Raw genomic sequence first — 26,786 nt, forward strand, 5'->3', positions numbered from 1 at the left:
AAGAGGGGAAAGCTGCTGGGGTGGTGGTGCTGTGATGAATTGGGAGATTGGGATTGACATATACACACTAATATGTATAAAATGGATAACTAATAAGAACCTGCTGTATAAAAAAATAAAATTCCAAAATTCCAAAAAAAAGAAATATAACAATTGCAGTATGTGAACCTTGATTAATTGGTTGAAAAAAATCTATGCTCTGGAGATAGTTGGGGAAATTTGAATGTGGAATATGAACATATATATTATATCATATATATGATGAAATTGTTGCTCGGTATAAAGCTGATTATGCGATTATATAGAGAATGTCTTTATTCTTGAGGGATGCCAAGTTTTAACACTAAAAAAAGTTTAGGAATGAAGTGTCATGATGTTTCTAACTTATTTTCAAATGGTTAATGGTTCAGCAAAAAAAATTATATCTTTATGTATATAATGTTTTATATATACATGTACAAGGAGAGAAGGGAGAGAAGATAGAGAACAAAACAAATGTGGCAGAATATTACCAAGGATTAATCTAGGTAAAGGCATACAGATGTTCGCGGTACCATTCTTTCCACTTCTCTGTAGGTTTGGAAAACAACATAATAAAAAAGCTGGAGAAATTCGATTTGTATGCTGCACTTAAAATATTATGTGAAGATAAGTATTCTCTCTTCATTTCATTTTTCAGTTGATTATATTATTGGCTACATTTGCATCTGTATAATTGTTCCTTTAAAAAATATATATTTTGCTTTGCCCTGTTCCCTGTTGGAACATTCACATGATATATTTATAGCCAGCCATGGCCAAGTTCACTCAGGACTCATCTGTGTACCTTCATCTGTACTCTCTCTAATAAGGAGTTTTATGGCCATGTGTTTCATGCCTCCGCTGATGTGCTCCTTTACTGTTCCTCCTGCCGTGGTGTTTCTTCTTATGGCAAATGTTGCCTTTAGCATCTTTCTTGACTGCTTGTTCTTTCATCCACTGCTTAATAACGTGATTGTGCAGGCTGACACAGATTCTTCTGCGCTTGACGTGAAGGCTGCCAAGAAGGGAAGAAAAAAAATCACTGATAGAAAGTACAAGTCAGTAAAAACTTAGTGAACTTATAGGCAGTTCCCACTTTGGGACAGTGTATCTTTGGACATAGACTGAATCCTAAAGCTGAGGACCACAAGGATGAATCTTTACTATGGTGCTGCCTGTGGTTCCTCAGGCACCTGCAGAAAATACTAAAAGGAGAAGGAGAAGGAATTGGAGGGGGAGGGGAGGGGGAGGGGAGGGGGAGGGGAGGAGGAGGGGAGGGGGAGGAGGAGGGGGAGGGGAGGGGGAGGAGGAGGGGGAGGGAAGGAGAGAAACCATGTGAAAACAATTCTCTTTCCTGACCCCAAGCACCCAACAAAACCAATTCCTTCCTCACTGCCCATCTTAAACACATCCTCCTCCTTAAGGTTTCTCTAGATCCTCTCAGCTAAATGCCCTCTTTTTTCCTTTGAATCTCCGTGGCGCTTGTTACCTCTCTTCTGGCACTTAGTTCACTCCACCTTTTATCTGAGTACTTGTCTCAGACTCTCTCCTTTTTCTGTGGAGCCTCGAAGGAGGAATAGTCTGGAAGTGTCTTGAAAAGGCCTTGTTCAGAGCAGGAATCCAGTAATTAGTTGTAGATATGAAGTGAAAATTGTTCAAAATAAGGACAATCTGGTTTTGTTTCAACAAAACAATCAACTAAAATGTTCTAGACATTTATTAACATTTTAATATAATATAGATCTATACCATGTCTCAGAATTTGTTTCGTTTTCATTTTTTTATATGAAATGTTGATATTGGGGAGGGAGACTCCTAGAGCACCATTCACAATTTCTTGTTACAAAAGTATTGTGACGTTTTAATACCCCATCAGATGCCATCCAGCTTTTTATTAAATGTTGCAGATCCTGCTGGCTCTACATATACAATATTTCTGTATCTGGATAAATTGAAACCCCCTACCCTTTTCTTTGGGGGAAAAAACCGTGATAGAGAGTAGGCTGCCATCTCTCCAGATGACCCAAGAGGAATCATCAGCTAATGTGGGGACTCCTAAAATGGGAGGAAAAGTTGGGAAAGGCTTGAATGCACTTGAGCATAATAAAGCCAGCATGTGGGATTATTAATTTGAAAGAAGTGAGGCATCTTAATAGGAAGACAACACATTCTCTAAGTGTAGTAGATTGAGAGGTCTTCAAAAGAGAAGCTACTTCTCACTATGGCCAGTTGGTTTGCCTTAAGCTATTATAGGAGAAAACGTGGCTATAGCATTAATGTGGAGGAAAAAACAACAAACAAGAAAGAGCTAAAGCTCCTACCCTTTCCAAAGGACTAAATTCTCTCCTCTCCCGGTGGTGTCAGCAAGAACCACTCCACCGACACCCAGATAAGCCCTTTGGTTACACAGGAGAGAACTAGGACTCAATGCCACTGTTCCTGGGGGAGTGAGGAGCCTCAGGGAGGGGCACTGGCTCTGGGGCTGCAGGAGAGACCTGGATGGGGGAATACAGACAGAGGATCCAGGGCGGAAGAAAGCCACAGGAAAACAGGCAACACCTGCCACGTGGGACCCTTTTCAAAGGCCTACCCATTGGGGCCTCGACCTCTTAGTGTAATACAAAGGGAACAATCAGCTGCCAGAACACAGCTCCCAAATCCAAGATGCTCTGATGTTTTAAAATCCTAAAATTTAAAGACTGCTTAAACTTCCACTTGTATCCCATGTGTCTCCATCAGGATAAAAAGAGACGAGGTAATGTCAGGCAAGGAGGTAGCCTATTTCAGACTCCCTCCCCTCCCCCCAACTCCACAATATTCTGGTGGCACTGACCCACCCGGTTGTGAACTTCTAGGTGAAGAGGTTTGACTCTAAGAAACCATTAGGCTGATCCCTTGATTTTTTTTCTTTACCCATAAGAGAGTAGCTAGCGACAGTCCAGCGGATTTAAAGGGGTGGCCCTGCCATAGATTATACCTATAATTGATCCCTAAACTTTATTTCTTTTTTTTGTTTGTTTGTTTGTTTGTTTGTTTGTTTTTTTATACTGCAGGTTCTTATTAGGCATCAATTTTATACACAGCAGTGTATACATGTCAATCCCAATCGCCCAATTCAGCACAACACCATCCCCACCCCACCGCAGTTTTCCCCCCTTGGTGTCCATATGTCCGTTCTCTACATCTGTGTCTCAGCCTCTGCCCTGCAAACTGGCTCATCTGTACCATTTTTCTAGGTTCCACATACATGCGTTAATATACGATATTTGTTTTTCTCTTTCTGACTTACTTCACTCTGTATGACAGTCTCTAGATCCATCCACGTCTCAACAAATGACTCAATTTCGTTCCTTTTTATGGCTGAGTAATATTCCATTGTATATATGTACCACAACTTCTTTATCCATTCGTCTGTTGATGGGCATTTAGGTTGCTTCCATGACCTGGCTATTGTAAATTGTGCTGCAATGAACATTTGGGTGCATGTGTCTTTTTGAATTACGGTTTTCTCTGGGTATATGCCCAGTAGTGGGATTGCTGGGTCATATGGTAATTCTATGTTTAGTTTTTTAAGGAACCTCCATATTGTTCTCCATAGTGGCTGTATCAATTTACATTCCCACCAACAGTGCAAGAGGGTTCCCTTTTCTCCACACCCTCTCCAGCATTTGTTGTTTGTAGATTTTCTGATGATGCCCATTCTAACAGGAGTGAGGTGATACCTCATTGTAGTTTTGATTTGCATTTCTCTAATAATTAGTGATGTTGAGCATCTTTTCATGTGCTTCGTGGCCGTCTGTATGTCTTCTTTGGAGAAATGTCTATTTAGGTCTTCTGCCCATTTTTGGATTGGGGTGTTTGTTTCTTTAATATTGAGCTGAATGAGCTGTTTATATATTTTGGAGATTAATCCTTTGTCCGTTGATTCGTTTGCAAATATTTTCTCCCATTCTGAGGGTTGCCTTTTCGTCTTGTTTATGGTTTCCTTTGCTGTGCAAAAGCTTTGAAGTTTCATTAGGTCCCATTTGTTTATTTTTGTTTTTATTTCCATTACTCTAGGAGGTGGATCAAAAAAGATCATGCTGTGATTTATGTCAAAGAGTGTTCTTCCTATGTTTTCCTCTAAGAGTTTTATAGTGTCCAGTCTTATATTTAGGTCTCGAATCCATTTTGAGTTTATTTTTGTGTATGGTGTTAGGGAGTATTCTAATTTCATTCTTTTACATGTAGCTGTCCAGTTTTCCCAGCACCACTTATTGAAGAGACTGTCTTTTCTCCATTGTATATCCTTGCCTCCTTTGTCATAGATTAGTTGACCATAGGTGCGTGGGTTTATCTCTGGGCTTTCTATCTTGTTCCATTGATCTATGTTTCTGTTTTTGTGCCAGTACCATATTGTCTTGATTACTGTAGCTTTGTAGTATAGTCTGAAGTCAGGGAGTCTGATTCCTCCAGCTCTGTTTTTTTCCCTCAAGACTGCTTTGGCTCTTCGGGGTCTTTTGTGTCTCCATACAAATTTTAAGATGATTTGTTCTAGTTCCGTAAAAAATGCCATTGGTAATTTGATAGGGATTGCATTGAATCTGTAGATTGCTTTGGGTAGTATAGTCATTTTCACAATGTTGATTCTTCCAATCCAAGAACATGGTATATCTCTCCATCTGTTGGTATCATCTTTAATTTCTTTCATCAGTGTCTTATAGTTTTCTGCATACAGGTCTTTTGTCTCCCTAGGTAGGTTTATTCCTAGGTATTTTATTCTTTTTGTTGCAATGGTAAATGGGAGTGTTTCCATAATTTCTCTTTCAGATTTTTCATCATTAGTGTATAGGAATGCAAGAGATTTCTGTGCATTAATTTTGTATCCTGCAACTTTACCATATTCATTAATTAGCTCTAGCAGTTTTCTGGTGGCAGTTTTAGGATTCTCTATGTATAATATCATGTCATCCGCAAACAGTGACAGTTTTACTTCTTCTTTTCCAATTTGTATTCTTTTTATTTCTTTTTCTTCTCTGATTGCCATGGCTAAGACTTCCAGAACTATGTTGAATAATAGTGGTGAGAGTGGACATCCTTGTCTCGTTCCTGATCTTAGAGGAAATGTTTTCAGTTTTTCACCATTGAGAACGATGTTTGCTGTGTGTTTGTCATATATGGCCTTGATTATGTTGAGGTAGGTTCCCTCTATGCCCACTTTCTGGAGAGTTTTTATCATAAATGGGTGTTGAATTTTGTCAAAAGCTTTTTCTGCATCGATTGAGATGATCATATGGTTTTTCTTCTTCAGTTTGTTAATATGGTGTATCACATTGATTGATTTGCGTATATTGAAGAATCCTTGCATCCCTGGGATAAATCCCACTTGATCGTGGTGTATGATCCTTTTAATGTGTTGTTGGATTCTGTTTGCCAGTATTTTGTTGAGGATTTTTGCATCTATATTCATCAGTGATATCGGTCTGTTATTTTCTTTCTTTGTAGTGTCTTTGTCTGGTTTTGGTATCAGGGTGATGGTGGCCTCATAGAATGAGTTTGGGAGTGTTCCTTCCTCTGCAATTTTTTGGAAGAGTTTGAGAAGGATAGGTGTTAGCTCTTCTCTAAATGTTTGATAGAATTCACCTGTGAAGCCATCTGGTCCTGGACTTTTGTTTGTTGGAAGATTTTTAATCACAGTTTCAATTTCATTGCTTGTGATTGGTCTGTTCATATTTTCTGTTTCTTCCTGGGTCAGTCTTGGAAGGTTATACCTTTCTAAGAATTTGTCCATTTCTTCCAGGTTGTCCATTTTATTGGCATAAAGTTGCTTGTAGTAGTCTCTTAGGATGCTTTGTATTTCTGCAGTGTCTGTTGTAACTTCTCCTTTTTCATTTCTGACTTTATTGATTTGAGTCCTCTCCCTCTTTTTCTTGATGAGTCTGGCTAATGGCTTATCGATTTTGTTTATCTTCTCAAAGAACCAGCTTTTAGTTTTATTGATCTTTGCTATTGTTTTCTTTGTTTCTATTTCATTTATTTCTGCTCTGATCTTTATGATTTCTTTCCTTCTGCTAACTTTGGGTTTTGTTTGTTCTTCTTTCTCTAGTTTCTTTAGGTGTAAGGTTAGATTGTTTACTTGAGATTTTTCTTGTTTCCTTAGGTAGGCTTGTATAGCTATAAACTTCCCTCTTAGAACTGCTTTTGCTGCATCCCATAGGTTTTGGGTTGTCGTGTTTTCATTGTCATTTGTCTCTAGGTACTTTTTGATTTCTTCTTTGATTTCTTCAGTGATCTCTTGGTTATTTAGTAACGTATTGTTTAGTCTCCATGTGTTTGTCTTTTTTACGTTTTTTTCCCGTAATTCATTTCTAATCTCATAGCATTGTGGTCAGAAAAGACGCTTGATATGATTTAAATTTTCTTAAATTTACTGAGGCTTGATTTGTGACCCAAGATGTGATCTATCCTGGAGAATGTTCCGTGCGCACTTGAGAAGAACGTGTAATCTGCTGTTTTTGGATGGAATGTCCTATAAATATCAATTAAATCTATCTGGTCTATTGTGTCATTTAAAGCTTCTGTTTCCTTATTTATTTTCATTTTGGATGATCTGTCCATTGGTGTAAGTGAGGTGGTAAAGTCCCCCACTATTATTGTGTTACTGTCGATTTGCTCTTTTATGGCTGTTAGCAGTTGCCTTATGTATTGAGGTGCTCCTATGTTGGGTGCATATATATTTATAATTGTTATATCTTCTTCTTGGATTGATCCCTTGATCATTATGTAGTGTCCTTCTTTGTCTCTTGTAACATTCTTTACTTTAAAGTCTATTTTATCTGATATGAGTGTAGCTACTCCAGCTTTCTTTTGATTTCCATTTGCATGGAATATCTTTTTCCATCCCCTCACTTTCAGTCTGTATGTGTCCCTAGGTCTAAAGTGGGTCTCTTGTAGACAGCATATATATGGGTCTTGTTTTTGTATCCATTCAGCAAGCCTGTGTCTTTTGGTTGGAGCATTTAATCCATTCACGTTTAAGGTAATTATCGATATGGATGTTCCTATGACCATTTTCTTAATTGTTTTGGGTTTGTTTTTGTAGGTCCTTTTCTTCTCTTGTGTTTCCCACTTAGAGAAGTTCCTTTAGCAGTTGTTGTAGAGTTGGTTTGGTGGTGCTGAATTCTCTTAGCTTTTGCTTGTCTGTAAAGCTTTTGATTTCTCCATCAAATCTAAATGAGATCCTTGCCGGGTAGAGTAATCTTGGTTGTAGGTTCTTCCCTTTCATCACTTTAAGTATATCATGCCACTCCCTTCTGGCTTGTAGAGTTTCTGCTAAGAAATCAGCTGTTAACCTTATGGGAGTTCCCTTGTATGTTATTTGTCGTTTTTCCCTTGCTGCTTTCAATAATTTTTCTTTGTCTTTAATTTTTGCCATTTTGATTACTGTGTGTCTCGGCGTGTTTCTCCTTGGGTTTATCCTGTATGGGACTCTCTGCACTTCCTGGACTTGGATGGCTACTTCCTTTCCCATGTTAGGGAAGTTTTCAACTATAATCTCTTCAAATATTTTCTCTGGCCCTTTCTCTCTCTCTTCTCCTTCTGGGACCCCTATAATGCGAATGTTGTTGCGTTTAATGTTGTCCCAGAGGTCTCTTAGGATGTCTTCATTTCTTTTCATTCTTTTTTCTTTAGTCTGTTCCGCAGCAGTGAATTCCACCATTCTGTCTTCCAGGTCACTTATCCGTTCTTCTGCCTCAGTTATTCTGCTATTGATTCCTTCTAGTGTAGTTTTCATTTCAGTTATTGTATTGGTCATCTCTGTTTGTTTGTTCTTTAATTCTTCTAGGTCTTTGTTAATCATTTCTTGCATCTTCTCAATCTTTGCCTCCATTCTTATTCCGAGGTCCTGGATCATCTTCACTATAATTATTCTGAATTCTTTTTCTGGAAGGTTGCCTATCTCCACTTCATTTAGTTGTTTTTCTGGGGTTTTTTCTTGTTCCTTCATCTGATATATAGCCCTCTGCCTTTTCATCTTGTCTATCTTTCTGTAACTGTGGGTTTTGGTCCACAGGCTGCTGGATTGTAGTTTTTCTTGCTTCTGCTGTCTGCCCTCTGGTGGTTGAGGCTATCTAAGAGGCTTGATGGGAGGCTCTGGTGGTGGGTAGAGCTGACTGTTGCTGTGGCGGACAGAGCTCTAATCCACTTTAATCCACTTGACTGTTGATGGGTGGGGCTGGGTTCCCTCCCTGTTAGTTGTTTTGCCTGAGGCAACTCAACACTGGAGCCTACCTGGGCTCTTTGATGGGGTTAATGGCAGACTCTGGGAGGGCTCATGCCAAGGAGCACTTCCCAGAACCTCCGCTGCCAGTGTCCTTGTCCCCACGGTGAAACAGAGCCACCTCCCGCCTCTGCAGCAGACCCCCCAACACCAGCAGGTAGGTCTGGTTCAGTCTCCCCCAGGGTCACTGCTCCTTCCCCTGGGTCCCGATGCACACACTACTTTGTGCGTGCCCTCCAAGAGTGGGGTCTCTGTTTCCCCCAGTCCTGTCAAAGTCCTGCAATCAATTCCCACTAGGCTTCAAAGTCTGATTCTCTAGGAATTCCTCCTCCCGTTGCCAGACCCCCAGGTTGGGAAGCCTGACGTGGGGCTCAGAAGCTTCACTCCAGTGGGTGGACTTCTGTGGTATAAGTGTTCACCAGTCTGTGAGTCACCCACCCAGCAGTTATGGGATTTGATTGTACTCTGATTGTGCCCCTCCTACCGTCTCACTGTGGCTTCTCCTCTGTCCTTGGATGTGGGGTATCCTCCTTGGTGAGTTCCAGTGTCTTCCTGTCGATGATTGTCCAGCAGCCAGTTGTGATTCTGGTGCTCTCGCAAGAGGGAGTGAGAGCACGTCCTTCTACTCTGCCATCTTGGTTAATCTCTAAACTTTATTTCTTTACCTATTCCTCTAAGCACAACAGCCCTTCAACACCGCTTTTGAAAAAGTACTAAAGATTCCCAAATATCATCATTCAATAACTCTAAATTTTCTTCCCAGCGGATAATGTCTATATGATTCAAGACAACTCAGGGACTTCCCTGGCGGTCCAGTGGTTAAGACTCTGCGCTTCCACTGCAGGGGTCAAGGGTTTGATCCCTGGTCTGGGAAATAAGATCCCACATGCTGCACAGCATGGCCAAAAGATGAAAACAAAAACAGAAACAAAAAAACGCAGTGCTCGCTCAAGATATACAACTTTGCCTTGTGTTTATGTTTAGAAAGAGTTAGAAGCTCTTTAATGAAGTCACTGTAGAGAAATTTTAAACAAACTGCTGTCTCAGACATCAAATATTCCAGCGATTGTTTAAAGGGTGTGAAACAAAGGACCTATTTCTAGGCAGAAAGGACAAGGAAATAAATCTAGTGAGTTCAATGTAAGTTAATTTATATTAGTTAATTGTGATTAATAATATTGATACATGCTTTTTGGGAATTGTATTTTCAATGCTTGCAATAGTTTCTACATCTAAAACACTTGTCTCAAACCTTAACGTCTTTATACACAGTCAAGGTTAAGGGACTACATTTTGGATAAGTAAAAACATGGTCTGTAGTAAAACAATTTGAAAACAAGAGAACATTTATTTATTTATGTCGAATCAGAAAACACGACAGAGATGACCTGTAATTTATGATTACAAAATACTACATAGTCCAATTTCATCTTATTTGAGACCAAGTCATAACTACTCTATATTTTTCAGCTGTCTTATTAGCACAGAGGGGCCAATTTAAAAACTTGTACTTGGATGAAGTATTTTTAGATCCAAGTGATTGTCTTCAGGGTTTCCCTTTAATTAAAATTGAGTCCTTTTTAAAATGAAGACTCATGTTTTTGATCATATTTTCCCTTATCGAAGTGAGGACTTGCAATATTTCTGTACCTATACCTTTTATTTTTTGGTATTTATTTATTATTTTATTTATTTATTTATTTATTTTGGCTGCACTGGGTCTTAGTTGCAGCATGTGGGATCTTTAGTTGTGGCATGTGGACTTTTTAGTGCGGCATGCGGGCTTCTTAGCTCCTGCGTGGGGAATGTAGTTCCCCAATCAGGGATCGAACCCAGGGCCCCTGCATTGGGAGCGTGGAGTCTTACCCACTGGACCACCAGGGAAGTCCCTGTACCTATACCTTTTAGATCTCTATCTCACACCTGCTTAACCCAAAGAAACTTCTCTGAAAATTCTGAGAATAGTGTCCCCTGAGAGTCCCCAGCATCTATCTCTTACTCATATACACACAGACACCTCCTCTGGTTCTTTCTCTGTGGCTTTCTGGGAGCCCCACGGGAGCCCTTACAAGTTCTGAAGTCTTTTTTAGTCTGAGGTGACATATGCCAGTGAGGTGGAAGGAATTGAAAGCTGAGAATCTAGCATTTCTGAGAGCAGCCTCAGGCAGATTTACTTCAGCTAGGTAGGGCTGACACAAATACCCAGGTGTTTCCAATTTTCCAGAGCATTGCCTATCCATGAACTGCCTATGAATTTTCACTCTCCAACTATTACCAGCACCCTTTATTCAGATTAAATAAAAAATGATGGGATCTTGGCCAGGCATATACTATGGGATCTTTTCAAGCCCGTTGGGAACGTGAAGCAACCCCTCAGAAGGGAGCTCGTCAGTTAGTACTCCCCGGATTGCTATGGGAGTCACTGGTTCCCGCCGACTAACCCCCCTGAGCTGAGGGCACCAATGAGGGGGCGTGATCTGAGGAGACACGGAGAGAATTTCCAGTCCTCTCGCTTCTCCCCCACAGACACTCGTGCTTATTAAAAGTTTGGGTCAGGAATTGTCTTCCTCCGTACATCTAACCCCAAGTGTGATATTTAAACTTTGTTGGATATGAGATCCTTTTGAGGAGCTTATAAATTCTATGGACCTTCTCCCTAAGAAAATGCTCACACATTCATACCCACAAGTTTCAGGGAATTCACAGCCCCGTGACCTGAAGAAAGTCTCTCCATGGACAGCTTACAAACTCTTCCTCTGAATTTCTGAGAATCTTTTCTTGGAGAAGTGTTTCTCAAGGATGAGTAATGGATGGATTCCTCTGAAAGGGGGGAAAATGTATCTTAAATCTCAGAGAATGGTCTGCAGGACCCAGTTGGATAGAGTCTCCTGGGGACTGCAGGAGGGCAGAGTCTGTTTTGTTACTGCTGTATCTTTGCACATAGAAGTGTACTTGGTACATAATCGCTAATCAATATATATTTGTTGAATTCATTCAATTAATAAAGAGGTTCCCCAGTGACTCAGGAACTCAGGCATTGGGCTTATTTGTAGCCCAAAGGGCTTATTTGTGTCACCTGGAGCCACAAGTGGTATTAAAACCAGCACTCCTGGGAGATGCCTAATGTGCCCTTGTTATGATTTAAAGGTGCCAAATGCTTTGGAGTTTGGGAGAACATTTTATGGGTAGTCCCACCATTGTTTTGAGAGACCTTGGACTATAGTGTTCTGAACGAAGAGACCTGGGTTCTCATCTCATTTCTGCCGTTCACTAGCTATCTGTCACCAGGTGAGCTCTGTCATCTGCTCAGTGACAGCGTTCTCCTGTGTGACATGGATATGATTTATGCCTTCCTCACAGCATTATTGTCAGAACCCAGATTTGCTAAGTACCAATGCATTTCCGATTCTAAAGTCTCTGTGGAGACGTTGAGTACATATATAAGTCCAGAGTTTTGAATAGCTGAGCCATGGGTGGAGGTAGGAGGGGTGAGAGGGTTCACCAAGAGCCAATAGCCCAGAATCAAAAGCAAAGAAGGGCATTTGAACTTGATTGCATGTAGCACTTGTGACAGGTATGGACACCTCCACGCTTCTGTTTGAATCTTACATACACTTCTGATGAATTCAGAGAGGAAAAATGATAGCAGCCCATTACTTGCAGGGAAAAATTATAGTTAAAGCCATGAAATTGAATAGAGTCACCTTCTGTTTTTATTTTTGTTTTTGCTTTTGTTTTCACTCAGAATGTCCCTTGTTTGGCTGAGGAAAGTCGTGCACACTTTTTGGTGACTAAAGGCATTTCCCTCTCAGCACAGCAGTGCAGTGCAGGGAACGGAGGGTTGGCATGTGCCTCTGGACATCCTGACACAGAGAGAGTGCACATTCACGCCACCCTCCCCTCCCTTGTTCAAATAATTATTTGTATGCTGTGTATCAGGCAAAGTCTCCCCAACCTATTGTTCACTAGACGAGAAATGATCACTCTGCAGGTCTAGACCTCCCTGCCCAAGAACACTCACATGACAGCAGCCAAGTCACAATCCCCGTCAGCTCTCTGAATGCTACATGTAGTCACTCTTTCCAGAAGCCTTCTGGAAATATGATGTGAAACCTCAGTGCAGCAGCTGGAGGCAATGGGAAGTATGGCTAAAAGAGGAGAAGAAAGAAATGTGAACTCTTACTGTTTACCCAACACTGGCCTGGCTCTTATCTTGAAGACTCTAGAGAAACAGAATGTTAACCCACTGGAGCAAGAGGCAAACACTTACTGGGGGCTTTGTGCATGCAGACTCCAGGGCAGGACACGTCTCTACCTTCCAGAACTTACACTATATTGGGGAGGGGGGGGGATAAAACTAAGCACAAGCAAAGACACAGAACAAGGCAAGAGTTGAGAAACAGCTTCAGATGATGTTACTGGGGTTGCAACCGTACTTGCTTAAAGAGGTGAAGTTGACAAAGTGTCCCGTGAGCTCAGAAGGCAGCAACCACATGGGTCCCTGGAGCAGGTTTGAAATTGACCCACCAGGGAAGTTCTTAACTGAATCTTTAAGGACTTGGATGGGTGGAGAAAAATGGAGAAAACTTGTCCAGGCCAAAGGAAGTGCATGGTCAAGAGTTCTGAGATAGGAAAGCCCAGGGCACATTTAGAGAATAGAGAAAAATAGACCACTTGGTCTGAACTGAGTGGCTGGGAAACTGAGTAATGGGAGGTATGTTCAAAGCATAGACTGAGGTCACACCCCATTGAATGTCAGTCTAAGGAGGCTTATCTTTTATGAAATGGAGTCCATTAAAGATTTGAGAAAGGAGAAGGGTTTTAGGAAAATTTGTCTTGCAGTGATGAGCAAGTGGGGATAAGATAAGTGAGGAGTGACCGGGGCAGGAAGTCAGGTTAGGAGGAGCTTATGTTACCCAGATATAAGGAGAAAAGGGCAACACAAATATGCAAGGAAACCTAATCTCCTACTAAAATGTGTATCTGCAAATTCCTACATGCCACATGCACAGTATTCTATGCTCCTCATTCTTCCAAGTGGGTAATACACTTTTTTAAAAAAAAATTAGAAATTATAGTCAACAGTGGCTGCAGGTGGCAGTCTCATAATAACAGACAGAAGTTAGCCCCTGAATTAGAGGTTAAAAGAAATGAGTAAAACCCCTCAGTGGTGTCAGCTCTAAGCCATAGAGGTCCCTGCTCTTGGGACAAGGAGAGATTATAAGTGAAAGAAGCCAGATTCAAAAAGCCACATATTGTATGATCCCATTTATATGAAATGTTCAGAATAGGCAAATCCATCAAGACAGAAAGCAGATTAGTGGTTGCCAGGGGTGGGAGTAGGAGTAGGAGGGAATGGGAAATGACTGCGAATCGGTACAGGGTCTCTTTTTCGGTTGATGAAACAGGCTGAAATTAGATAGTGGTAGTGGTTGTACAATTCTGTGAATATACTAAAAATCACTGAATTGTGTCCCTTTTTTTGTTTGTTTTTGGTTTTTTGGGTTTTTTTAGCCACATCCCGCAGCTTGCGGGATCTCAGTTCCCTGACCAGGGATTGAACCCGGTCCACGGCAGTGAAAGCCCAGAATCCTAACCACTAGGCCACCAGTGAACTCCCTGAATTATATGCTTTTTTTGGGGGGGGGGGCGTGCTGAGCTTCGAACCCAGGCCCACAGCAGCAAAGCGCCAAGTCCTAACCACTGGACCACCAGGGAATTCCTTATTTCAATTTTTTAAAAAGTACGATGGGAGAAGGACACGGGTTGTCCTCACATTTATTAATGCATTGATTTCCTTAAACTAATTGTTTCTTTCTTTAGCTACGCTGTGCTTCCTATTCTCCAAGTCAAACTGTTTTAATATCCCAAACAAGGTTTTGGGTTTATTCATGTAACCATTCATTCATTCACCCATCTTACTATATAAGAATTACTATGTGGGGCTTCCCTGGTGGCGCAGTGGTTGAGAGTCTGCCTGCCAATGCAGGGGACACGGGTTCGAGCCCTGGTCTGGGAGGATCCCACATGCCGCGGAGCAATTGGGCCCGTGAGCCACAACTACTGAGCCTGCGCGTCTGGAGCCTGTGCTCCGCAACAAGAGAGGCCGCAATAGTGAGGGGCCCGCGCACCGCGATGAAGGGTGGCCCCCGCTTGCCGCAACTAGAGGAAGCCCTCGCACAGAAACGAAGACCCAACACAGCCAAAAAATAAATAAATTAATTAATTAATTCTAAAAAAAAAAAAAAAAAAAGAATTACTATGTGAATTCTTATAAATGAAACACTACCTATATCTATGTCTATGAGTTCTTTTACAGTGAATCACTATGCTGGACCCTGGGGGTAGAAAGATGAAGAGTTACTACTACACATACTTCTGTTATTAGTTGTAACCCAGGCAACTATAAAATATGAAATGGACTTTCAGAAGAATTGTGGGAATTAAGAATCATAGGCAAACCTATGTGCTTAAGAATTTGAGTTATTGGAGTGCTGACATCAATTCAAAGCACAGTTTTAAGCCAGAAAAGCACTCAGGACCTATATGTACTTAATAAACTGAATTATATTTCTCAGATATAAAGGTAGGCTGGGCTTACCTGGAGATCACTTAACCTAAGACAGATTAACTATCGACAGGCAAGAGGCAGGCCAGCATTTATCATATGTTCACAGATGTGACTGGTGCCCTAGTGAGGCAGCTGGAAATGTAAAAGGCCGAGAAAGATGGAATCCTCTGAAGCATGCACAAGGAGTTAAGCAATGAAGAATCTTAACAGCGTGGTTTGGACTACGGCAAAGGTAAGATTCTTTTAGATAACATCGCCCCCTAGAGGTTTTCTAGAGCAGCTTCCTATCAGAATATTTCCATTTTTAAAGAACCACCAGGAACTTCCTCTGATTTCGATGATAAATATAAATATAAAAACATATTTTTATTTTTGCATTTTTATATTTTTGCATCTATGTTCATAAAAAAGATTAGTCCATACTTTTATCCCCTGATATCATCCTTGAATGTTCTGAGTGTTAACATTATATTAATCTCAACAATGCATTGGGTAGCTTTCTCTGTTTTTCTATTATTTGAAAAAGTTTGTGTAAGACAAGGATTATCTGTCCCTCCAATGTTTGGTAAAACCTCTAAAACCATCTAGGCCTGCTGTCTATCTGAAGAAAAGATGTTCAATTCTGACTTAACTTCCTTAATAGTTACATGTTTATTTAGATTTTCTGTAACTTCTCCAGTCAATTTTGATATCTTAGCCTTCTAAGAAATTGTACATTTCATCTACAATTTCTAATGTTTTGTCACCGAAAGAGTTCAGAACACGCCACCCCAAAATATGCCACTCTGGCATGTTGATTATTTTAAGTTAAAGCCACTTAAAAAACCAACAGATGCAGAAATGGTACTCTGACTTTCCTAAAAACAAGAGAGAAAACTTCCAAGTTAAAGGTACTCTCCCAACACCTGGGGAAGAAAGAAATTTTTAGCAGCAGAGGGTGGTACCACCCCACCTTCTGGGTGAAGTGAGATGGTATCTCCACCCCACAGGAAGCTGAAGACAAGGAAACTCTGCACAAACGAACCACAAACGAACCTTGTTAAACTAAGCCTTATGTTCCTAGTCACTTTTCCATGCTTAACTGCTTTAGCCCAAGTTCCTTTGTCTTCTCACGTTTTCACAATTACCACTCTTTGTCCAACTTATAAGTCGTAATGTTACTAAACCCAGGTCCAGCTGCTCCCGCTCAAAAGCCAACAAAGAGGCCAGGCTGGTGGAAAGGAAAGTTTGCTTTATTTTGGACGCCGGCAACCGGGGTGGGGGCAGGGTATGGAGGGCAGACTCCTGTCCAAAGGCCGACTCCCCCTCTGACAATCAGGGGGCAAGAGCTTTTATAGACAGAGGGAGGGGGCTACGTGCAGAAACAATCCAGTCAGCTCTGACAGTCATCGGTGGTCTGACCAGCGTCATATCGATTGTTTTAGGTACAGTTAATCTTCAGTTCCGGGGTTGGTTGGTTCCCATTTCTTTCGAGGCCAATTCTTGGAACTGTGGCAGCTTATGTACAGCTCACAGGGTATGGCTCCGAATATTATCTACAGCCCTTAAGGAGAAACTAAAAGTCCTTGACTTTGCTTAATGACTAAACTATTATAATTTGGTCTCCTTTGACTGTTTTCCTGTTTCTGCATTTTCTCACTTCTCTGATGAAACGTATTCTTTGGCTCAATTTTTTCCACAGATAAAAGGCAGGCTGAGGACACGGAGGGTGGGGGGAAGGACCATAGGGTCCTGCTCCATTTCAGTAACTCAGACAGCTTCTTTGGGTCTTCATTTCCTCGTGAAGGTGATTTCGGACGCACGCAGCAGTAAGCGGCAGCTTGTAGCAAGCAGTAGCGAGCAGTAGCTGGAAGCAAGATCTTAGTTCCCTGACCGGGAGTCCTAACTGCTAGACCACAGAGGCCAGCGGCTAGGGCCTAAACCCCCAGTTCTTGCCTGCCTTGTCAGGAAAGAATTCAGGAGAGGAGGCAGAAGGTAAAGAGAAAAGTAAAAAGTGTTTTGGAAGAGCAGAGGACATGCGGAGAGACGCACAGGCAAACTCCGAGAGACTCGCACCTTCGGGAAGTTTAAATCCTTTATGAGGGGGCAGTTTTCTGGGTCCTTGTCTCCCTTCTGGCCAATCATCTTGTTTTCTCCCCCTAGGCTAATTTGTCTCAGGACCCTCCCCGTAGGTGCGCACGCACTTATCAGCTAAGATGGATCTCAACACAAAGGATGGGGGGGGGGGGGCGGAACGCAAGACTCATCATGGCCTGGCGTTGTTCCCTGACTTTTGACCCCCAAGGAGGCTTTCTGTGCATGTTTAGTGTCTCCCTTGCCCCAAGGAGGGGGGGAACGGAGATCCCTTGATCCTTTACTCAAACAACGTTTTGCCCCTCTTTGTTCTTGCCATAACTGTTATCTTAAGGCATCCAAGAGAGACAAATCTTGGCTATTTACCCTGTCCCTGTTATAGCTTCCATTTTGGACAGTAAACAGGAGGCTGATTTTAAATGTCTAACCTGGAGCCCATCTAACTCCTGTCTCAGGAAATGCAAACAGGAGGCTAGTTGTAAGTGTCCCGCCTGAAGCCCACTTTTTTCCTGCCCCAAGAAATGTAAACGGGAGGCCAGTTGTAAATGCCTAGCTTGGGGCCCGTCTATCTCCTGCCTCAAAGGCACCCATTAAATAAATTTGTATGCTTTTCTCTTGTTAATCTGTCTTTTGTTACAGGGGTTCTGGTACAGAACCTAGAAGGGTAGAAGGAAAAATTTGTTTTTCCTTCCCTGAATCACAGCACTATCTTACCGTATCTATAGTTGAGTTCTTTTTTAGTATACAGTGTTTGAAGAGGCAGTTCCTGTGCAAAGTAACCGTTTAAAAATCTGGGTCTAAATAGTAAAGAAAATATATTTATAAATTTACAAAAACCATTTGCTTAGAAACTAAAAAATGCATTCAACTCATTGGTTAAAAGTGAAATCACGAAACATTTATTCTGGAAAACAGCGGAGGTGCTATTTATTATAACAGGTAGGATACAGCTAAATTTAGCCTAAGTGCATTTATTTAAAACACAAACACGATAAAATAAAGGGTTCAACTCGCGACCCTAGAAAAGGAAAATCAGAGGAAACTAAAACGAAGATAGGAAAAAGACACCAGCACGACGCTGCGGCGCTTTACGGCTGTCGCGCTACACCCTATCTGTAGGCAAGGCGGCCTTGGATCGGGAAACTAGGTGCTGAAGCCGAAGCCCCCGCCCAAAGACGGGGAGGAGGAGGAGGAGGAGTGCGGGGCGACAGCCGCGGGCAGCGGGTGGTGCTTGTCGTCGCTTGTCTGGGCCACGTCCCGCCGCTTTTCCGGTCTCCGCGCCTGTGCAACCTTCTGGGCGCCACAGGCAAGGTGGGCCTGCTTTCCGCTTAGCGGGTGTTTGGTGCGTGCGGCGCAGGGAGGGCGCGGGAGCGGAGAAGCGGGCAAGTATAAGGAGTGCGCCTCCGGGAGGGTAACATCACGCGACCAGCGTGGTGGCCGGGTTGCTCACGCACCCACGGACGTCCGCCAGCGCGAGCCTCCCCTGCCGCGACCCTGGAACCGCAGGCACCTGCGCCCGCCGCCCGGACCTCCCCGAGCGGAAGCGCGAGTCCAGCCTCTGCCCGGCGGCTCCTGAGGACGCGCTCTGGCGGCGCGGGAGAGCCCGGCCGGGGCGCGCAGGGCCAGCCTGGCGTACGGCGGGCTGTCCTTCCTGGACTTGTGGGGCAAAGTCAGTTGCTCTGGGCACGTCTTTCCTACCTCCGTTAGTGCTTTGGGTGCTTGATCTATCCGTTTCTGATGCACGTAGGTAAGAAATCTTACACTGTTCTTGAGATTATGTCAGGTTTTTTTTTTTCTTGCCAGTCTGTCTGCTTTTACAATACATCGCTTGGGGCTATATTTTCAAACGCGTACAAGTACCCTTCCGGTATGCAGCCGGGATTCGAGTAGAAGCACTAGCCTCGGGTGCCAAATTTAAAGGGGCGCCAAAAAACTCAGTAACGAAGACAAGTCACATTTTAATGCAGCATTTTTAAAGATAAGAATTAATACAAAGACGTATATGATGAATGAAATACTGCAATTTTAAATAAAAACAAAATTCGACCCTGCGCTTGCACGACTCACCTCGGTCACATCACTTCCGCACCCTATTCTCAGCCTTGGGTGAACCTTCTTGGTGGATTGATTGTATTTATCCTTCCCTAAGATTCCTCTAGTGCTATTACAGACTTTTGCTTAAATTCTGTTTTTCTGATATTAATAGCGTGACACTAAACGTTTGGTTAAATTTATTTATCCATCTTATTTTGTATTTTCAGTCATCTTTTTTCTTTGCTTTTTTCCCCTTCGGTTGGATTGATAAGTTTTCTACATTTCCTTAAAAAATTTTTTTAATGAAAACTTAGGCTTCGTTAGGTCAAGAAAAACCTTCCCTGGGAGAAGAGCAACAATATCTCATACAAATCTTTTTGAGTTTGAATCGTTTAAGTATTATTTTACTAATGAAGGTAATTGCCACATCAGTACAATTCAGCAGCGTTTATTGAGCGCCTACTTTGTGTCAGTCGTTGTTCCAGGCACTAAGTATACAAAAATTAGTGAGTCACTGTACCTGAACTCAGAGCCCCTACCCCAGCAGACAATTTCCTTACATCTTAGAAGACCTCCTTGCTGCATGTGACATTTTTACCCTTTCCTTCCTAGAAATTTTCCATATCCCTGATTTTCAAGACACTAAATTCCTCATTCCCCTAATGCAGTCATTCCTCTGTATCCAACTGAGGACATTATCTCCTGCCACTTTAAACTTACTCCTTTTCATTTTCTCATCTCATTTAACCATTGTTTACAGTTACCCAAGCCAGAAACCCGTGTGTCATTCCATCCTCCTGCACTCCACAGCCAGTCACAAACACCTGTAAATTTTACTCCCTGGACATTTCTCAGATTTGTCTCCCCCTTTTCGTCCCTGTTACCACTGCAGTATAAAAAAAATTTTTTTAATTAAAAAAAGAATGATAGTAGTTAAATAAATGTTCCAAATATGGTTGGGGACACATTTCCCCTTCCAGTGAACTTCACACCTTAATGGAGCCATACCACACTGTGGATGCCTACAGACAAAGGTGTCCACTGCTGTCACCATATAGGCAAGAAGGAGTCATGAAGATATGATGCATGAAACTGCTGTGCCCAAATAAAGTTCTCCCAGAGACTTCTTGGAGCCCTGAGATAATGTTTGTGTAATGGAGAGTGAATGAGGGTTTTTCTTTAGTTAATCTGAACAGCTTTGGTCACCAGTACTTCTTACATCGTGGACACTGGAGTGCTCAGGGGGTAGTCTTGAAGGCGGTTAGGTAATTTTTTGCCGTAGAGACATGCTGACAGGTATTACTGCACAGTCATTAGGTGTGTGGAGACAGACTACCAGGTTCAAGTCCTGGCTCTGCCACTTACTAGCTGATGTTGGGTGAGTTACTTAATACTCTGTGTCTCAGTTTCTTCATCTGCAATATGGAGATGGTAATACACCTACCTCATAGGGTTGTGAGGATTGCATGAGTTTATACATTTAAGTGCTTAGAACAGAAGTGACAAATAGTAAACAATAAATGGAAACAAAAAAGACATCATCTGGAGGTCAATATACAACACAGTGCCAGCTCCATTGTAGGTATCCAGGTGTCTGAGTGTTTGTGGAATGTGTCCATTGTCAATGTATTGCCCCTTAGCTTCAGATTCACCCTTAATTGCCTATTCTATGAAATGAAGATGGGCCCTTGTAGTGTAAGTGCCTGAAAGTCACCTGTTTTGATTGTAATGTAAGTGCCTGACATTAAGCTTTTGATTGCCAAGGCATCCATTTCAAAGGTATCCACAGAATAAACATTGTCAGCTGCACAACTAAGGAGCCAGACTGCCCCATCCTTGGCCCCCTCTCCCTCCAGTGAGACACCTCCCTGTGAAGAACTTTCCCCTGCAATCTGGGGAGCAGACCTGGTGATTTTTTTTTTGCCATTCAGTGAGCATGGCTGTGCCCTCTCCAACAAGGTCTTGGTCTCAGCCGGGCACGGAAGGGGTGCAGGATCTCTTTCTTGAGTACTCTATTTTGTCCTGGGAAAATCTGCTATTCCTGTATGCTTTAGTGTCCTCCTCCTAGCCTGTCTCTTGTTATAGTTGATAATTTGTTGTATTAAACTTTTGCTGTACAAATTATTGTCTGGTTTCTGTCTCTTGATAGGACTCTTGATTGATAATGAATGAATGAAAGTTTAATGTTCCAAGAAGTTTATTTGTTGTCTGTTAAAATGAATGATGCATACTTTTAAGAAATGACTATGAGTGTTGTACAGATATGCTGTTACCTTTGATTAAGTGGGAAAAAAATATAGAGCAGTATGTAGATTGTGTTCTGTGATTTTGTGATTTATAAGAAATATTTATATTTGGACATTCAGACAACCAAAATATAGGTCATTCACATGACGTAAATATATTTCTCAGATACATCTGATCTTCAAATATACGTAAGTTCCTGGCTCACAGCTCCCAAAACGCTTGGAATTGCCTTGTAATAAGAGCAATGGGAGCATCTGTTGTTAAAATATTTGGTTTTCTTGTCCTCAGTTCCTGAAAACGCTTCAAACCATAAAGGTGAAATGAGTGTCTGGTCATTACTGATAATAAGCCCTTTGCACCACAACTGGGTTCATGTTAATGAAGGTAACTTTGGCAAAGCACCTAAGCATGCAGGCTGGTTAGGGTTGGAACTTTTAGTTCCACCCAGATTTACAGGGAGGAGAGAGGGGCTGGAGGTTGAATCAATCACCAATGGCTGGGAATTCCCTGGCGGTCCAGTGGTTAGGACTCCTCGCTTTCACTGCTGAGGGCTCGGGTTCGATCCCTGGTCCAGGAACTAAGATACCACAAGCTGCACAGCATGGCCAAAAATAAATAAATAAATAAAAATCACCAATGGCCAATAGGTTAACCAATCATGCCTATGTAATAAAGCCTCCATAAAAGCAAAAAAAGGAGGGGGTTTGGAGAGCTTCTATGTTGGGGAACCAAAATGCTTCCATGTGCCGCCATGCTGGGCCCGAAGCTCCACAAGGACAGAAGCTCCTTTGTTCGCCACCTCACCCTATGTATCTCTTCATCCAGCTGTTGATTCGTATCCTTTGATATCCTTTGTAATAAATCAGTAATCTCGTGAGTAACTAGATTTTCCTAAGTTCTATGAGCCCTCTAACAAATTAATCAAGCCCAAGGAGGGAGATAATTGGAACCACCCATTTGTAGCCAGTTGGTCAGAAGCACAGGTAACAATGTGGGCTTGCGATTGGCATCCGAAGTGGAGGGCAGCCTTGTGGGGCTGACCCCTTTGCCTGTGGAATCTGATTCTATCTTTGGGTAAATAGTGTCAGAATTGAGAGGAATTCGGTGTTGTTTGTTGGTGTGGGGAAACCTACACACATGTTGGAATTGGGTACAGGAACGTTTTCATGGTCCTATTTAATGTTTTTAAAAATCTGTGTGGCTTTGGTTAAGCAATGGTTAAGCAATTCCCCAAGTTCATGTAGTTAGAATTCTGACCTGGCATTTTGGAGTCCAAAGCTCACCCTCTTCCCAGTATGCCAGCATTTCTTAAACTGGGTTTCATAGACCTCTGGGGATGTGTTCTCAGGGTCCGTGAGCTCTCCAGACAATGCCTAAATTTAATATTTCATCTCAATGATAATCTTTAAATAGACATGTTTCGGACCTTCTGGAAGACCGTCTTAAAGGAGCACTTGCAGGACATTTGAATTTTGCTTTAAGTTTATGCTAGTGTTGTTACCAAGTCAGATACTATCTTAATTGTCCCAGGCCAATAAGAAGAAAACAGAGTGGAATTTCAAAATGGGTTCATGCTAAGGGAGGGGCAAATTATACCATCAGGGTTCAAACAGAAAAAGATGGTGGGGGAAAAAACACTTCTTATTCTGAACAGGGTAGTTTATGCACATGAAACTCAAAACCTGCACCTCGAGTATCAGTGCTATATTCATGTTTGGAATAGCGATTTTCGTTTTGGCCAAACATTAACTATTACATTAAATTAATATTGTTACATTTAAATATTCTTGGCTTTGTAGTTGTGTTTTTATTTAAATTTTAAATTTATTTTGGTTTTACAATTGCAGAACATACATATATATACACATATATATGGGGTTTATACCTAGTTATATATTTATACATCAAGTGATGTAGTAAAATAATTTAAAGGTCATCACTGAGAATAAAGAGAATGTTTTTCTTTAAAGGGGCCCATATATGACTGAAATTTGAGAAGATTGCTATTATAAGAAGCCACTCTGCTTCTCTAGATATAGAAAAGGACATTAAAAACAAACAAACCTGAACTACATTATAAAGATGATGATTGGGTTTTTTTAAACCAAATCGAGATGCTAAATCCAATAATGTTATTGAACTCAGGGAAATCAGGACCTATTGTTTTAACTAAAGGGCACACTTGGAGAGAAACTGAAGGGCAGATTTACTGGGCACGTCCTGTCTGGCTTCTCAGGAACCACTCCTGGTGAAACAGAGTCCCAACTGTTCAGAACAACTTTCAAGCACAAATGTATATTCTTCCAACCCTCCTTAGTGAGTCTTCTATGATTAAAACAAACAAAAGATAAAGTTTTCTTTCAGGATGCAAGCAGCAAGTCCCTAGCAAGTGTCTCTAATCAGGAGCCATCCTGCACTGAGAAAGTAGCTTGTCACAGGAAATTTGAAGAAAGCCAATTTGGGACTCAAGCAAAATCCCCCAACTTGTATCTGCTGGACAAAGTGGACCCTTAGTCTTTAACACACAATAAAAACAGCAAGGCTCACAAAGCCCTAGATTGTGGCTTTAAATAATCCGGCTCTTGGCCACTGGATGATAGACATTTTTATGGAGTCGGAATTGAGTTCTGGGAGCTGGCAGCCATGTCAGCAGGTGTGGAGTATGCCCTATCTTTGAGGAGGGTCCAGGGCTTCTAATTATGGGTAAGTCAACTGCTCCCTGATTTATGCAGAATATTTTGGGGATGCCAGTTACTGAGCCATCACATCAAGATGGACACTTCAGGCACCATTAAGATAATGGAACATTTAATGCCTCAAAAAACAAAATGTATTTCCCAAAGTCCCACACTGGCACGGGCCACTTCCCTATCCCCTCCCTCAGCCTGAGACAATTGCCAGGGCCACGTATACCTCCTTCCCTGCGCTGCTCAGTATTCACTTTCCTCCTTCCCTCCCTCCCTATCCGACCTTCCTCCCAGCCTGAATTCATTACAGCCTCCCACAGGGCACCTGAGACACACAGACGCGTGAATGGACGTTTGGCACGGAAAGCAGTGGGCTTGCCCCTCAGTTCCACAACTGTTCTCAGGCCTACTCTCATGTATTTTAACCCCGACATCACTTATTTTTAAATTGCAGAAAGCTGGAGCTTCTCAGACAATGTGATTTTCCTGTGACCCAAACTGCCTTAGGAAAAAGCCCCAAGACTAACCCAGAAAGTTACTGTTGGGTCTCCTCAGCTCTTTCTTATCATCACCAACTGTTCCTTTTCAAACACCTCTGTGTTTTGTGGTCCCGCCCTCTCTGCCAGAGCTCAGTCCCATGCAGACCTTGGCCTTGGGTCTGGCAGGGCTTCCCTCATTACCCTGCCCCCTCCGCCAGCCTCTCCCTCCCTCCTCTCCTGGAGGAGGGCTGCTTCTGCTGCTGCGGCTGGGGGGAAGCTAGAAACAGGCCCGGAAGCTGAAGCGGGAGTTGTATACACTTTTATTTCAAATCTTTATGTGAGAAAAAAAAAAAAATTGCATTGCTAAAACTAGGAATAAAGCCTTAGCTGGTAGACTTCTGTTTAACAATGGGGGTGAGTCCTAAAATTTCAATGGCGAAATTTTCTGAAAAATTTACAGAAACATATAAACTGAAAACCTTTTTGTTTTGCTAAGATAAGTGGATAGAGATGAAGAACTGTGCTCAGTAATAAAGCTCAGTAGATTGGGGCACTATATCGGGAGTCCCTAAGCAAATGCCTCCAGGAACCAGGCAGCTAATAGGATGATAGCCAACTCCACAGTAGGACAGAGGCTGGTCTGCTCTAGCTCGTCCTTGCCGGAGAATGTGGAACCATTGTTGCCAGATCTGATTTTTCAAGAGAAGCTCTAAAATCGAATTCGTATGTGTGTGTATATGAGTATGTGTATTTGAAATCTGTCAGTTTAAAAACGTTGGCTCGGGACTTCCCTGGTGGTCCAGGGGTTAAGACTCCGCGCTTCCACTGCAGGGGGCACCCGCTCGATCCCTGGTTGGGGAACTAAGATCCCACAGGCCGCCCGGTGCGGCCAAAATAAATAAATAAAATTTTTTTAAATTAAAACAAAATAATAAAAGTGTTGGCTTAATTTTTCAAAAAGCAGACCAAACAAAACTTACATTTCACCTCTGTTCTGAATTTAGAGACTCTATTCAGGGTAAAGTTTCAGAAAAGAAGACAGTGGAAAAGAGTCAAATCTGTCAAGTATTAAATACCTATATTTAGGGTTTCCTAAATACAGTAGAAAAGATTGCCTCCAGTCCAGATGCAGTTATAATCTCCACCTATATGCTAGCAAATCACAATAGAAGTTCTCTTTGATATAAATTGTATGGTTCAATCATCTCCTTTATCCTGTGTCCCTTTTTAAAGATCAGACTGAAGTTTTGGTTTTCAGTAACCACAGGGCTGACTTTGATCAGAAAGCTTGCAACTTACCAAAACATAAACCAGAGGTCAAGTCTATCTTTCTTCCAGGAATATGCACACTTGTATTCAGACAGTTTAGCAGGTCAGGGTAAGGGGGAAGACAGTTGAATAATAGGGGCTTTCCTCCAGCCTCTACCCAGGGATTCTCTTAAGATACTATCATCAGAAAAGAAAGCACTGCTCAAAGTTGCACTGGTGGCAAATTACTGATATTTCAGTTCAAATGATGTTCCTTCCTGAAATTGCCTCTTGGAGATGAGGAATTTAAACCTATGCCACTCTCATGTAGATAATTGGAAATTCCGGCCCCTAATTGCTGGAGTACCTCACTCCTTCCAGCTCCATCTTGGAAGGCAGCCCCCCTCCTTCCCCTGGAGGCTTAGATAGCCAGCCCGCCGCTCACCTTCCGAGGGGCGAAGAGCCACCCAGGCAGCCAAGGCCACGAGAGCGAGTCCTGTCCGCTGCATTCCTGCCTGCCCCAGCAGCTCGACAGCACCGCAGGTGAGGCTGTTAAGATCAGGAAATGAGGCTAAAAGTGCCCTTGGGTACAGAGAAAGAGCGTGCAGGAAAGCAAGCCAGAAAGCTCCACCCTGGTAGGTGCTAGGGTACCTCTTTCTCATGTTTCTTTCCTTGAAACCAGGCTCTTTCTTAAGACCAGACCTGTATTCAGCCACCTGAGTGATCAGGTGATGTCTGTGGTGATCTGACCTCTGGTGAGATTGTTGTGAGTTTGGAGGTGTGCATCAGAATTTGGGGACCATTAAAAATAGCTACCTACATGAATTCCTCCACAGTTATAAATCAGAATTTTGGAGTAGAGGACCAGTAATTTGAAGTTTAAAAAGCTCCGTAGGTGATTCTGATGGATACCTCTATTGAGAACCATTGCATAAAGGAATCAGTTTTTTAGTAGCTTATTGAAACTGAGTTTCTAGGGACAAAGGTGGCAAGTCATAAAAAACATTATCTGGTGGAAAGATGGGAAAATTCAACCCCATTCTGGTCTTGGTCTGCAGCCAAAGTGTTTCCAGTGAGGCTGTTAGTTTATTTAGGAGAAAGGTAATAAGACAGGTAGAGGGGCTGTGCCTGGTAAAAAAGCCCCAGACTTGGTACAAAGAAATATG

General features: G+C 42.2%; 1 protein-coding gene across 1 annotated transcript; it reads right to left on the reverse strand.

Moving 5' to 3' along the window:
* Positions 1–752: 752 nt before the first annotated feature.
* On the reverse strand, positions 753–26,157 carry CCL28 (C-C motif chemokine ligand 28). The gene is made up of 3 exons (XM_068532595.1): positions 26,066–26,157; positions 12,303–12,429; positions 753–1,036 (listed from the first exon to the last, which is right to left on the reverse strand). The coding sequence occupies exons 1-3, from the start codon at positions 26,127–26,129 to the stop codon at positions 844–846; spliced, it is 384 nt and encodes a 127-aa protein (XP_068388696.1). The 5' UTR covers positions 26,130–26,157; the 3' UTR covers positions 753–843.
* Between the last annotated feature and the right edge of the window lie 629 nt (positions 26,158–26,786).

This window comes from Eschrichtius robustus, chromosome 2 (genome assembly GCF_028021215.1).
Source record: "Eschrichtius robustus isolate mEscRob2 chromosome 2, mEscRob2.pri, whole genome shotgun sequence".
Classification (NCBI taxonomy): Eukaryota; Metazoa; Chordata; class Mammalia; order Artiodactyla; family Eschrichtiidae; genus Eschrichtius; species Eschrichtius robustus.

Coding starts and splice junctions, on each gene's coding strand:
- CCL28 (XM_068532595.1), bottom strand. CDS start 26,129: ATGCAGCGGACAGGACTCGCTCTCGTGGCCTTGGCTGCCTGGGTGGCT. Junction 12,430..26,065: donor GGCTCTTCGCCCCTCGGAAG/GTGAGCGGCGGG, acceptor CTCCTCTTTTAG/CCATACTTCCCATTGCCTCC. Junction 1,037..12,302: donor TGTGACTTGGCTGCTGTCAT/GTGAGTGTTCTT, acceptor CCTTCTTGGCAG/CCTTCACGTCAAGCGCAGAA.